At 35.8% G+C, this 15,663-nt stretch overlaps 1 protein-coding gene across 3 annotated transcripts in view; it reads right to left on the reverse strand.

Annotated features, from left to right (window-relative positions):
- The window catches only part of SSR1 (signal sequence receptor subunit 1), a 50,712-nt gene that overhangs the window by 13,439 nt on the left and 21,610 nt on the right, over window positions 1-15,663 (reverse strand). For 2 of the 3 annotated variants that reach the window (XM_043986102.1, XM_043986111.1), the window contains exon 8: window positions 9,916-9,979. In XM_043986102.1, coding sequence (XP_043842037.1) covers window positions 9,916-9,979 — 64 coding nt within the window. Of the gene's footprint in view, window positions 1-1,196; window positions 9,980-15,663 lie in introns of those variants that run through there. The other variant, XM_043986120.1, reaches the window with a different exon arrangement.

The following is a 15,663-nucleotide window of genomic DNA, read 5'->3' on the forward strand; positions in this document are numbered from 1 at the left end:
TATCTACTTTTACCTGTTTTGTTAGAATTAAATTTAGAAGGCCAATAAATATTTCATTGTTAGAGATTAAAATCTTCAAGTTTCAAGACTATTCTTATTTTTTAAATGAAAAGTCTGTAACAAATCTGAATGTTTCCCACTCTCATCTAAAACTCTAGAGCAGTGAGTGGTCTCCAAACTGTTTTGATCGTTCACTCCAGCAGTAAAAAAAATTTTGAGCATATGCCCCAATATATGTATGTTTACTTATTTGTAAATTATGTATAGCTACTACTGTACCATTTGTGTATATTATGTAACATACAAAAATGTAAGTTTAAAAAGGGTGAAATAGTTGATCCTAAAGTCAATAAGATGTTGTTCAGTCATGTCCAACTCTTCATGACCCCATTTCAGGTTTTCTTGGCAAAGACACTGGAGTAGTTTGCCATTTCCTTCTCCAGTTCATTCTGAAGATGAGTAAACTGAGGCCAAAATGGTTAAGTGACTTGCCCAGGGTCATACAGCTTAGTGTCTGAGACCAGATTTGAACTCAGGAAGATGAGAGGTCCTGACTCCAGGCTTGGCAATCTACTCACTGTGACACCTAGGTGCCTTAATAAGGAGTCACAAGCTTTAAAAGGAATGACATGGATAGAACTGCACTTGAAGAACAGTATTTTGGCAGCTATTTAGAGGATGGAAAAGAGAGACTTGAGGCAGGGAAACCAATTGAGAAACTACTGTAACAGCCCAGGTGAGAGATGCTGAGGGTATCCAGATGTAGTGGGACATGGCAGGGTGGAGGCAATGTTGAGATAATGGATGAAGGGAATGGAGTAACTGTGTTGGTTATCATGGGAAGGGTGGGATTGAATCCATCTTCCCATTCCACCTTGGCTGACTGATCCCATAGTATAGGGGTCATGCCACAGTCCCAATTTTGGAGAACACTGCTTTAGAGTTTTAGTTTTGTTATAAATAGCTCTTACTACCAGTTCATTAGGGTCACAAGCTGAGGAATTAAAAATCTGGTTTTGGTTCCTTGAAAAAAATTTTAGGCTTACAGTTATTAATAATAAAGTAGTAGGTGTATATAATAGGATAGAGATAGGAAAGACTTGAGAAATAAGTAACAGATAACACAGTATTCAAGAAAGGGGTTTTGTGATTATTTGTAAAGTATTGTAACTAAAACCCAAAAATAACATTTGAACTTTGTTTTAAAAAGTACTTTTATTTTTATTTTTCCTTTTAACACTACCTTATAATTTAAAATGTCCAGATTTTACATTTGCTTCCAGAAAATTAAGAGTTTCCTCATAACTTGAAGGGGAAAATTAAATAAAGACTGAATTTGTTGCATGAATGCATTTGAATCATGGTTTGTCTTACTCTCCTCCTCAGCAATAAAGACCCATCATTAGTTTGGCATTGCCATTTAAGGGCAAATTTCATACTTCATGTGAACATTCTCAGGCATAGCTCTGGTAAATTCTACCTGCATTTGTTTTTAGAAGTACAAGTGAGAGAGAGGATGGCAGTTGGCTGATAGTAATACATAATTTGAATAAAAAGCAACAGGGGAAATCAATGCTTTACCAAGAAAAAGAAAGCTATTTCTACTACTTCATAGATCTTGGCCCCTGGTGCTTTTTTTTCCCCTGAACACAAGAATTTTATTAACTCATTAACCTAATTTTTTCCAATGAAACCAACAAAAGGCTCCATATTCACAAAATGCTAAAGTTTAGCAAGACTTCATTTAAAAATACATTTTAAAAGAGGGACAAATTATTTTGTTGTAATGGAATCTTAGCATACATTTCTTGAAATTAACAGTCCTAGCTCAAAGGATCCAAATTAAAGACAAAAACACAAAAGCAGCTATCTGGCCTGAGTAAATGAGAAAAGTGAAATGAAATGTTTCCAATCCCCTGAATCAGTTAGAAGGAACCTCAGAGGCCATCTTGCACAACTCATGTCACCATGAAGCCCAACAATACCCATGGCTAGTAGTCAATCAGTCTGTTGTTGAAGAGCAGAACTGAGGTGGTGTCGTTACCTTTGCCTAGTTTCCTGGGTAATTTTACGTATTGTTTGATGAGTACTTTTTAGAATTCAGGGGGCTTTGTTTAGCTAGATGTTTGAGGCAAGGAGTGGGGTATGAAAGGAGTTGAAGGGCTTCTGATATCCTGCTCTCAATGTGTATTTATTGAACAACAGTTCGGGGTTGGGGTGGTGGTGGTAGCATCAGACACAGCCCCTGGCCTCCAGGATTTCAGAAACCTTTAGTTGGAAAGGACCATGTAGACTATTTAGTTCAAATCCCCTTTATAACATCCCTGAGAAAATGGTTATTCAGCCTCTGCTTAAAACATCTCTAAGCTAATGAGGTAGCCCCTTCCATTTCTGAGGAAGTTCTTTTCTATAGTGAGATAAAATCTGCCTCTTCCACTCATTGGCACCAGAATATAGTTATGGACAAGACATAAAAGGGTACCATGGTATAATGAATGGGAAGGATCTTGGGCTTGGGAGTCAGAAAAGACCTGGTGTTAAATGCAGGTTCTCATAATTACCAGCCATGTGACTTCTTGAAAGTCCCTTGACCTGAGCCTCAGTTTCCTCATCTGTAAAATGATGTTAATAATACTTGCAATATCTACTTAAGGTAATTGTGAAGAGTGTTTAGTGAGCCTTAAAGCATTATATATCTGATGACTTATGACAGTATATAATCAAGTGCTAAATTCTGAGGCACAGAATAAAAGCAGCATAGGAGTTCAAGAATATAGGTCACTGTAGGCTAGAATAATCAGGGAAAGTTTCAGAGAGGTAGTATTAGGATTTATTAAAGGATGGATAGAGATATAATTTGAATAGATGAAGGGAAGGGCACATTGTCTCTGTAAAATGGGACTGATGTTTTTACTACTTATCTTACAGGGCTACTCTAAGTAAGGCACTTTATACTTATTCTGTAAAGAACTTCAAAAATGTACAAACATAAATGGGAGAAAGTGTGCCTTGTGAATTTTAGAGGACAAGTCTTGGAGAAATAAGGTTGGGTAGGAATAGAAAATATACTAAGGGTCTTGAAAAATCAAGAGTTTGGAAAAGACAAGCAATAGAAGAGAGGAATAGCATATTCAAAGTGGTGTTTAAGAAAATAACTAGCAATGGTTTACATTGTCTAGCTGCAGTAGAGTCCTGGGCCTGGAGTCAGGAAGACCCGAGTTCAAATCTGGCCTTTGACACTAGCTGTGTGACCCCAGGTAAGTCACTTAACCTGGTCTGCCTCAGTTTCCTCATCTGTAAAATGAGCTGAAGGAAATGGCCAACCACTCCAGCATCTCTGTACAGAAAACCCCATGGATAGTATGGTCCCGCAAAGTCACAAAGAGTTCGATACCACTGAACAAGAATAGATAAACTTCCTAAGAATGTGTAGGGATAATACACAGCACCATGGAATGGATACTTACTTAGGGAACAAGGGAATAGTCAGCAAAAGAAATGAGTGATAAAAATGGAACTAATGGTGTCCAAGAGGAGTTTCAAGGGGAGGACAGTGGTAAAATGCATCAAAGATGTAAAAGGGGATGAGGACTTAAGAGATAATTGTATTTGGGAAGGGGCAGACATCTTAGAGCAGTTTCAGTAGACAGGTGAGTGAATGATAGCTTACAAGGTTACAAGCTTACAAGAAGTAGAGAGATGGTGAAGCAGCAGGTATAAATAAATATTCAAGAAGTTTAACAGTGAAATAAAGCAGATAAAGAGGATGATGGAAACAATCATAGACTATGACTCATAAGCAAAGAAAAAAACCATTTCTACAGGATTGTTCATTGAGCCAGATTTAAGAAGTGCTATTTCTTTGGGTTATGGAATAACTTTGCTATATCTTTTGAAATTAGATTTACTTTATTTTAATGGCAAGTAGACCACAAGACCTTGGTCTTGTCCTAAACAAAGAATTGTGAACACAGGGTTTGGGTATAAACAGGGTATCTGCTGGAAAGCTGAATCATTTAAGTGGTCTTTAGTAAAGTAAAACTTCAAGAAAATACTCCAACTCATACTGCCATTTAATATCCTCAAGCTATGTCTGTGCCCCCATTTCATTTGTAGTTGGCTTCATTTGGTAGAACGCTAAAGGTATGACAGCCTGTTCTTCTCTACTTAATGGAGGCAATAAGAGCACCACAGGGTTGCAGAACAAGATAAAAAGCAGGCCCAGGTTCTTTTAGTCATAACAAGGTCACTTAATTATAAATAGAACGAGACATGAAATGCAAAGCCTTGTATTACATACAATTCTAATAATAAAGTGCACATGAGAGCAATTCAAGTGGAATAAAGCCTGTTCTCTTATGTATGGAGACCACCTGCTTGAAGTTTTCCATTCTGGATAATAGCAAACTAGTGAGCCACAATAAGTGCTTTGTGGAGCCTGTGTCTACAAGTGCACCTCCACTTTTGATTAGAATAGCATGAGTAATTTATAGGAAAGCATTTAAAAAGTGCTACACAATGTAAAACATTACCAGCAAAGTACTTTACACACTGTAAGCTGCTCAATGAATGTTGCACTGAATTATGACTGCTTTGAAAGGAAACAGTCCAGAATTAAATATATCCAAATAAGTGTTGTTCTTTCCAATAGTTATTAAAAGACATATCTTTAAAAGTTGTTATCAAATTAAGAGTTTGTAGTTATTATCATCATTTAAAAGTTTATCATGTAATCCAACCTTTTTGTTTTACAGATAAGGAAACTGAAGATCCAGATTAAATGACTTGCCCAACATTACACAGCTAATGAGTATGAGCTAGGATTAGAACCTAGGCTTCCTAAATCTCAAGGAAGCATCCTTTTTAAGACCTTCTCCTTGTGTTAGTGAATTTGTTACCACACTATTGATTTTATGGTAAAGACTTTTGTCCATGCAAAAATGCCCGAGTTAACATTCATTCAAAACTGAAAAATTTGTAAATTAGTAGTTCAAAGGATTCGATCCTAAATGGTGCTACTTTTCCAAGTGATCATCACAATATTTTTCTCCAGCTAAAAAAGAAGCTACCTGGAAAGGGTATTGAAAGATTATGCCTGGCTCAATTTGGTCTGAAAGGGACATCTTAAAGAATAATAGGTAGCATGTGATGAGTTGATTAGCTCTTAATAATTCTAGAACAAATAATTTGCCACAGACCTTCCTTTACCTTTATGGAAATTTCAGCATCAATTTTCTATTATCCTTGACTTGAATTTAATGGAAAAAAAATAGCCAAATGGTACAAATGAACTGAAAAAGACTACAGTAAATAGATGCCCCTTTAAAAAGTATTCACCCCATTCAGATATTTTCCTTTATATATTTTATTGTTTTATGAAGTATGCACTCAATAAATATATTGAGTGGCTGGGGATATATTCAAGTCTTATAATAAAAAAAAGCAAAAACATAAACTTGATGGGGCTGATACTCTGTAGTCCATGATATAGGAAAAGTGGGTTCTGACATTGGACTGGTCATCTCTCACTTTACTCATTTGTAATATGGCCTATATATTCTCTAAGGCAGAGGTGTCAAACATGTAGTCCACACAATCTCAAGTGCAGCCTGAACCTGATTAAAATGTAGTTCTTATCTGGTTGTAACGTGGTGTTGTGGTAATAAAAAAAGAAATATATACATGTGTGGTTTTCTAAGTTTATATGCAGCCTACAGGGATGTTTATGTATGATTTGGCCACCCCCCATTTCTATTTAAGTTTGACGTCACTGTCCTAAGGTTAGCTAGCATTTAAAGATTCTGTACCTTGTGGACAAATGTATTTGAAGACCATTTGGGGGAGAGTTGGGGGTATAAAGGAACTTCTTTGGGAACAAGTTTTAACTCCCTGGTCAAGTACTGCTTATCCATAATGGCAGGGGAGTCAAATATCTTCATTGAGTGACTATCTGTTGTATGTGAACTGCCAATTTTCAGAAAATTAAAACACATACTTAGCACTAAAACTATGCTGAACACCAGTTTTTGTGATGGTTTTCACTCTGAACACTCTTTAGAATCTTGCAGTAGTATCTCAGGGGGCAGCACTAAGTTATCAGTATGTACTGCAAACCAAAAAATTTGGTTGAAATTTTGTTCTGGCTGTTCAGATTCCTGGGAGTTAATGTCAAAATATTCCTAAGCAGCTTCCACTGAAGTTTAGCAATTCTAGAATGCTTATCTATTACAATAATATATTAAAGGGAGTGGCTTCAAATATTGTACTACAAAGGACAGATAATAAACTGAGGCCCAGAAAGAAAGGTGATAGTTAACTCACATTTATATACTGCCTTAAGATTACAAAGTGCTTTCCTTCCAACACCCCTAATGAGGTAGGTGGTGCAAGTATTATTGCAGTATTAGTACTACATTGTTAAACAATTCTAAAAAATATAACTTCAAATATAATTAGGCTTACAGGCCACAGATTATTCTAAGCAGTAAAAAATAATTTTTAAAAACTATACAAATGTTATCTAACAAAGTTAACAGGGATCATAATGCAGGATAATTTTTAGATATATCAAGTAACATGTTGGGTTGGATTCAGCTTTAAAATTTAAAACTTCTTGCCTTTCATCACATTCTTATCTTAGCTCAAGCCTCAAGTTTTTAAAAATTTGATTCCACAAATCTGGTAGGGGATTCAGTCTAGTCAGTAAAACCTAATGCTTTTAATTCATGCTGATGGCAAAGTTTTTGTTGTTGCTTTAATACCCCTAGGTCAAAGCTGTACCAAGCAGTTAATTTGGCTATGGGAGCTCATCTCACATCTAATCCAAACATGGGGAACATCTCAAGTAGAACTGTAAAGTTGTTCAATTTTAGAAAACATATTGTTTTAGAACTAAATGAATAAGCTGAATAAAAAATGTGTTATATGAAATGCATTAATTTATAAAATGATATGTATTTATATGTACACTTACACTACCTGCAGAGTTTATCTACCAGGGAGATTTCAAGGAAGGATGTCTTATTCCAAACTATTTTAAATACAGAAATCAATTAAGTTCTCTCAACCAATGTGTATGAGTAAGAAGATGCAGTTATCAAATGTGGTGTTGACTACTATAATTGAATTAAACAAATATTAAGTAGCTATTATGTGCAAGGCACAGTGTTAGGTGCTAGGGGGAGTTATACCGTACCTATTTATGAACACTTGAGGTCTACTATTTAAATTTGGCAATAAGGGTAAGTATAAATCCTATTTGTGCCACTAAAGCCACTGTATTAAGAGCATTACAAACTTTCCCATTTAACATCTGAAATATTTTTAGGCGTGGTTCCCAAACATTTCCCCCTTAATATTGAAATATGCTTCCCCTTTATGTCCCAAAGCCAATTTTTTTGAAATTTCTAAATCCTGAATTTAACTCTCACTCAAATTAAGTCTCTTATTCTCTTTCTGCTACAGTGGCTTTTATCCACTCCTTATTCCTCTACAGGTTTCAGTTCTCTGAATATCTATTTTCTTTTTCTCCCTTGGACAACAGATTGTAGGCAAATACATTAGAAAATCACTTATTGTATAAGAATACAACATGACAAACAGAGGAAAATTTGTGCTTTACAGACACATTAATCCTCATATCCCTAGGGGATAGGAAAGGGGCAACTTCTTTATCTTTTCTTATTGATGTGTGAAACCAAGATTTTCAAAAGCTACCACTAATCATAAACCCACATTCAATACATGGGTCTCTCAAATCATGGTCTGCAAATTAAGTAGATACACTAAAAACAAACCCCATCCAGATTATTTACATTTTCAAAAGTTATTTTAAAAATAGGCTACTTGTTATAAGTGTGCTTGAATATACCATGTGTGGAATTTAATTCCATTTACTGTACAGTTAGTTCCTGCTAAGTACTCACTGATATTGCTTGTCAAAAACCAAGCTATGTCTATTTTTTTATATTAAGTACCATAGTTTTAAAATAAACTATTGGTCTTCCACACCAAGATAACAGCCCAAACACTTTGAATTTTAGGAATGGGATGTTAATAGTATAATATCACCAACACAGGTATTTAGGAACCTTAGTCCCTGCTTTAACCTGAATAGGTATTATTCAAATGTTATTGGCTCAGATGTTCATTCTTGGCAGGTTAAATGCAGATTTCAAAAGAGGTAGGGGGAAAAAAGAAAGGTAAAGGCAAGAAGCTAAAGTAAACTTTAGCAGCTAAAACCTCACCTTCAATTTTTCAAAGACAAGTAGGAGAAAATGGCTTTATGGCATGGAAAAAAGCCTTTTAAAAGTTCTTCCTTTACTCAAGTCTAACAAAACTGTCAATTTAATTACAGGTCTTAATGACAACAACCTTCTAAATAAATATCAGTTATCTTCAAACCAGGAATCTTAAACATACAACATCTATGATGCCTGATACGTACAGAAGACTACAGCAAAACGGGTAGGTAGGGGAGGAAGGCCAAATAATATAGGTAGAGTTCAATTTTTTTTTTAAAGGAAGTTCAATTTTTAAATATTTGGATTTCTACTATCTAAAACAGATTTACTAAAAAAAAAAAATCACATGCAAACTTCAAAAATACAAAAACTACTTACAAGGTTAGGGAAGAATTAACCAACAATTTAGGGGAAAAAAATAAATCAACCATTTAACTATGTCTTATATGTCTACCTACAGAATATATAACATGAATATATATATATATATGTATAATTCAACTTATTCCTTGGTATTCATACAGATTAATTACTTTGACCCAGACTCAGTTTTCTCATCTATAAAATGAGAAGGATGGCCTAGATGCTTTAGAAGGTCTTTTTCAGCTCTGTTTTATGATTCTGCAGAAATTAAAATCTGGAACACATTTCTGATATGTGCCCTATAGTTTGAGCCCCCACTTTACATAGTGCCTGGAGGTTCATTTCTTCTATTCGATGTAGAACAATGAAATTTCTGGCCATGGTAGTTTCCATTAAGGGGAAGGAAGGAAAATCACTGATTCATAAATATTGAAAAAAATCTAAAATCATTCCAAAGCCACCTTTTGGATCAGACACAACAGAACAATGACGCACAACACAATAATTCAGCTCACACAAGTGTGCTATTTTCTTTTTGTTAAAAAATGAGGAAGGGTATGGAGAGTTGAAATTTATATATCAAATTCAGCACATAGTCTCATGCTTCACAATTTTGCTGCTAAATCTCAGATTGATATAAATTCATCTGGATTCTTTGATCAGTATAAGGAAGTTCTCCCAATGTGCGTATTGTAGTAAACAGCAGCAAAATACCAAAACAAAATACTATATTGCTAAAAGCAGCTACTCCTGCTTGTGCCTTTAGAATACTAGTTGCAGATATAAAAAAACACCCAGAGAATTTGTGCCATCACTGCTAAATTGGTAGCTATTCTCAGGAACAGAGTAGCTAAATTATTTTCTGCTGTACAGTTCAAGGCATGATAGTAAAAATGAGAACTCCTTATACAATAATATTAGGCAATTATTCATTATGTTTTCTGGAAAGGAAAAAAAAAAACCCACCACAAATTTTCAGTGGGATACAGACATGCCAGCATTACATTTAGCACTCTAAAGGCACATTTCAGGTAGTACAACAATGATTCTGGTAAGACCAACTGCTTACACACACACACGCACACACACAGTTTTTAATGGTTTAAAAAACCCAAATTTGTTACTTTAGAAAAAACATATGCAGTGCATTTTCAGCAATATTATCGCCACAGCTCTGATTACTCAGTCCAAACAGAAGTAGTAGTTTCCTCATATGTTGATATGGCTTCTCTGCACTAATTCCCATCAGGCCAAAAAATGTTAGGGCAGGTTTAGTAAAGATTGAATTGTTGCACAAATGAACATTTACTCATCAGATCCCACTGATCTCTTCTGTGCCCGTTTCCGGGGCAACCTCCTTGGAGAAGCTTTATCTGGAAGAGAAGAAATATAAAGGTCACCTTAACCCATGGTCAAAACTGCACCAAATTCAAAAGGCATATTAAGCCTACTTTTTCTTTAACAGAAGTTGACTGCTATTAACTTTTCCAAAACAATGTATACGGCATAAAATGAAAGATAGCTGTTTAAATTTACTTGAAGTTGCTGCTACTTTTCAAGAAGTCATTCTTTTTTTTTTTTATTTGTATTTGCCGGGCAATGAGGGTTAAGTGACTTGCCCAGGGTCACACAGCTCGTAAGTGGCAAGTGTCTGAGGTCAGATTTGAACTCAGGTCCTCCTGAATCCAGGGCCAGCGCTCTCTCCACTACACCACCTAGCGGCCCCTCAAGAAGTCATTCTAATGGGGGGGAGGGTGAAGAGAGAACCCCTAAAATAATTTTAATTAGTGTAGAAAAACTCACTCTAGGTTACCATTATGGCTGAAGACAAAAATATAAACAACATTCTTAAATATCATCAGCTATATTTTAATGCAAATGCAAGTAATAAATATATATTGTTTAAAATGGACTGATCTTGCTGCTTAAAAAGATTTCAGATTTATAAATATCACTTGTAACAAATTAAATTTTCCTCAGTAGATAGAGTGCTAAGCCTGGAGAGAGGAATACCTGAGTTCAAATTTGGCCTCAAACACTTAGTAGCTGTGTGACTTCAGCGGGCAAGTCACAATTCTGAAGAAGGAAATGGCAAACTACTCCAGTATCTTTGCCAAGAAAACCCCACAGATAGTACTGGAGTGCTATGGTCCAAAGGGTCACAAAGAACTGAATATGACTGAACCACAATTTATCCAAAGCGTGCTTTTTCTTTAACAATTTTATCATGTAATTGGAAACAACAGGCAGGGTAAAGGAAATGGATTAATTAACATCGCAAGGAAGAGGCAGCATGGTATAAAAGCTTGCCCAGAAGCCCAAAAGACATGGGTTTAAGTTCTGCATCTGACACATACTAGTTGCTTGAACCCAGGAAAGCAGCTAAGCCTCTCAATTACCCCTAGGCAACTCTCTAAGACTTTTAAGTTGCTGAGAAGGTGCTGATCCATTGTTAGAAAAAGTTTTATAGCCAGAAGGTTCCCCATACCAATGAAATGACAAGTCCAGTCCCTCTTCCAATCAGAACTAAAAGGATTAAAAATAACAACAATCTCAAAACCCAACCACCTCATTACTGAATTAAAGAAGCCATAGGATTTAGTGGAAAAAGGACTGACCTTGAAATGAACAAAACCTAGATTTAAGTCCTACTTCTAACATACTAATAGCCATGTAAGTATAAGCATATCACTTAAATCCTCAGTTACCAAAGCAACTCTCTAAGATCATCAATTATGGACAAGATTCTGATCAGCATTGGTAGAGGGAGTTTCCAAACCAGGCGTTCCCTATACCAGTGAGATCAAAGGTTCAAATCTCTCCTCCACTTCATTACATATAACCATTTTCTCCTTCTCTCCTCTTTTTCATCTTTTGGCAATTTTATTTGTCATGTAATCTATTTGACAGTAACCATGTTACTAGGAGTGCATTAAAAATTTCATTCTGCTTTTAGTCAAAAAGAATCATCACACATAAATCTAAAAATACCTAGGTTATACAGGTATTTGACAGCAGACATACATACACTGGTTAATAATAAATAAGTCATGAAAAGAAAAATAAAGTATTAGATACAAGCATCAATATTCTTTACAAAGTAAAATAAATTCTCTAATAAATTCTGCATGGATGCAGAATGAGTGCCAGTTAATCAAATATCATCATGGACATCTATATGGTGAGAATACGAAGGAACTCACATTTATTAATTATATACATGAAACATCTCATTTATAGCCACAGTTGATGTGTATATGCCAAACATCAATGATAAATTTTCAAAAGAACTGGAATACAACAAAATACACTTAACAACAACATACACAAAACTAAAAAAAAAACCCAAACCCCCCAAAAAAACCTGATTGCATCTTTGAGAAGGCTTTTCAGAATTCAGTTCTGTCTGAGTCATCCTAAGGATTATAAATTATCAATACAGTAAAGATTTTGTTAAAAAAATTTCCAATTGTTAGAATGTTAACAAATCAACCTTTACTGAATTTTAGATTATGTACTGTCTGCACATAATGATGATTCACCCCACACATTCATTATCTCATTATACAGAATTAACCTTACTTACCTGGACCTAGGCCAAGAAGGCTGCCTCCTACCATTCCCTAGCTAGCTGTATGATCTTCAATATAGTCACTTAACCTCAGTTTCCTAATCAATACAACAAATATCACCTGCCCTATCACAAGGCTTGTTGTAAGGATCAAGAGACTAAAATGTCAATTACTTTTCTTTACAGTTTCCTTATCTTACACACAAATATAATAACTATCTGGTTTCCCAGCCCACAAAAGACTAGAAGATAAAAATTAGAAGAGAATGATATTGTACATATGAAGAAATGGCTTAGGCTCACAGCAGCAAGTGGTCATAACTAAGTAAGTATAAAAAACTGAGGAGGGCAAAAGAAAGAAAATTTAGATCTCCCCCACCCCTGCCCACTTTGTTCTATTAAGATAAGGGAAAATGCCAACAGTAAGTAGTTAGGGGGAAAAATTGAATATCCTTTCTGAAGTCCAGAACTGTGACTTCCTTTAATTTAGGGAATTCTTAGTGAGAAAACTCCCTTTGCCAATACAATACATATGGGAAATGGTTCTGCAACTTATAATTGCCTACACTTATGTAACTGCCTAAAGAGAACACTCAAAGTTTAAGTGACTTGCCCAGTGTCAAATAGCTAGTATGTGTCAGAGGCAGCACTTGAACCCAACTCTTTAGATACCATGCCCCTACCTACATCTCTGGTGATATGAACATCACTATTTTGGGAAAGTGATAGATTTTAGAAAGATTTTCAAAGGGTGGAATGTGCGTTTTCCAGAAACTCAGTCAACTGGAATACCCTATCCTTGAGCAGTTTAGTTAATGACAATTTGTTGTATATATTTATGACAGTGGGCCTTACACACAGACAACATACCACTTGCTATTACAAACAACTAATAAAGTTGGGGCAATTTACATGGAGATGTGTATGTTTAAAAGCTTGCAAACTAATTTTAATAAAGCTGAAATATTCTACTGGGATACAAAGCAACCCCTGGGTAGATAATCAGGCAATTTCCCCAAAGCTGCCCAAATTGTCACTTTCAATTTCATTAGATCTTATCCCCCATCTAGCACAGGTGATTATCCTAACCATCCCCTCTAATCCTTGTTTCTAGTCAAAGAGGAAAAAGGTGTGTTCTCTCTCCCCTAAGGTTATCCATTCTCCCTGTGCCCTAGATTCCATCCCTTTGCAAGTCTTAAGAAAGTTTGCTTTCATGCACACTGATCTCCCTCCCTCTCTAACATTTTCAACCATTCCCATGGCTTCTTTACTTATGCATTTAATAGGCACAAAGTACAGAGGTCTCTCTGTTAAAAAAGAAAAATTTGACAAATGGGCAATACCCTAACTCAAGAATGTATAAACCTATGTTGAAACCCAAATCCCCAAAACGAGGACCAAGATATGGTGGGAAGTATTTAGGAGAATAAAGTGAGAAACACAAGAATATTCATGGTATACACCATAGACCATACAGTCAAATTAAGAATCTGGCAGAATGGCAAGATGAAGCCTTCAAATATCTGGTCATAGCTAGATAAATCATTCTGTTAAAAGAGGAAAATGGATAAATTCTTAAGCTTACAACTTACTATTTTCTCCAGATTTTTTGTGAGTTTTTTGAATCCAAGTGTAAGATTGTACATTCATCCCCATCAGATTTGGCCCAACTTTTTGTAGTCTGCTAAGATCTTTTTGCACCGTAACAGACACTCCTAACACTATTTCTTAGAGTAATACTATACCATGTTGGTTTTTTTTTTTTTGTAGGGCAAAGAGGGCTAAGTGACTTGCCCAGGGTCACACAGCTAGTAAGTGTTAAGTGTCTGAGGCTGGATTTGAACTCAGGTCTTCCTGAATCCAGGGCCAGTGCTTTATCTACTGTGCCACCTAGCTACCCCTATACCATGTTTTTGTATTCATCTTTGATTACCTGCTCTAACTTCTATCTTCTGAGCAGGTCTTTTTAAAAGCTAAATTGCTCACTTATAGACAAATCACTTCCGAATGCTTAAGAACTCTGACCAAGGCATGAAGATGATTCTTGAGGAATGATGAGGAACCCAACTCCTGACAGAAGAAACTTAGTGCAGATGGGACATATTTTTGGCAGGAATTTGCTATTGGTTCTACTTCTATAAGGTTTGTTCTGATAGGGTATTGATTTGATATTTTTTGAGGTCCATTCCAATTCTGTTTCTATGAAATGATATTACTTTCTCTATATACTTCACAGAGTGCCTTATATCATAGCAGGTACTTAATAAAACAATGTGTCTTTGCCATTACTGCTACTCACACAGCAACCAGACTAATTCAGTTCCTCTTTTCCTCTTATCTGGATTCAGTGGCCTTCTAATAGGTCTGCCTTCCTCAAGTGTCTCCCTATTTCAATCCAACTTTGTGGAAGTGATTTTCCTAAAGCATGGTGCTTACCATTTAATTTCCCCACAAAATAAACTCCAGTGGTGACTACTTCTAGGGCTGAATACAGACCCTTTGGCCTAGCGTTTAAAAACCTTCACAACTTATTTCCAACCTACCTTTCCTGCCTTATTACACATCTCTTCCTTTCATGCTCTATAAAGTCTAGCCAAACTGGCTTTTTTGCTGTTCCTCATGTGACATCGTAACTGCTTGAAAATCTTTGAGGATCCACTGCCTTTTAGAAATCCTAATTATTAGAAGGGCAGCTAGGTGGCACAGTGGACAGAGTCAGGAAAACTCATTATCCTGAGTTCAAATTTGGCCCCAGACCCTGTGAGACCCTGGGCAAGTCACTTAAACCTGTCTGCCTCAGTCTCCTTATCTATTAAATAAGCAGAATGGAAAACCACTCCAGTATCTTTGCCAAGAAAATCCCAAATGGAGTCACAAAGAATTGGACATGAAAGAAAATGACCGAACAACAAATCATTAAGAAGTTTTTCTAGACATTAAGTCTAAATTTGCATTCCATCTCTTTACAACTTCTACCCACTGTTCTTAGTTCTGCTCTTTGAGCCAAACAGAAAAAGTCTCATCTCTTTTCTATATGATAGTCCTTCAAATAAATGAATACAGTTATGTTCCCTGAGTCTTCTCTTCTCCAGGGTAAACATTCCATTTTCTTCAAACAATCTTCCTATGACATGGACCCAGAGTCCCAAACCCTTCTGGCTGCCTCCCTCTTGACACCTTTCAGTTTATCAATGTTCTTAAAATTTGATGAACAGAATCACACACACAATACTCTGGATGATTTATGAAGGCAGAGTAGAGTGGGATTATTAACTTTCCTATTCCTGAAAGCTATATTTCTTCTCAATGTAGCTCAAGTTCCACAAAATTATCTTGTATTTATTTCAGTCAACAAACATTTATTAACCACCTACTTATTATGTACCAGGCTAGAGAAGGTGCTGGGGAAACAAAAAAAAGGGGGCAAAAAGTGGTAACTGCTCTCAAAGAGCTCATAGTCTAAGGGGTGGGAGGAAAAACAATATA

Source organism: Dromiciops gliroides, chromosome 1, assembly GCF_019393635.1.
Source record: "Dromiciops gliroides isolate mDroGli1 chromosome 1, mDroGli1.pri, whole genome shotgun sequence".
Classification (NCBI taxonomy): Eukaryota; Metazoa; Chordata; class Mammalia; order Microbiotheria; family Microbiotheriidae; genus Dromiciops; species Dromiciops gliroides.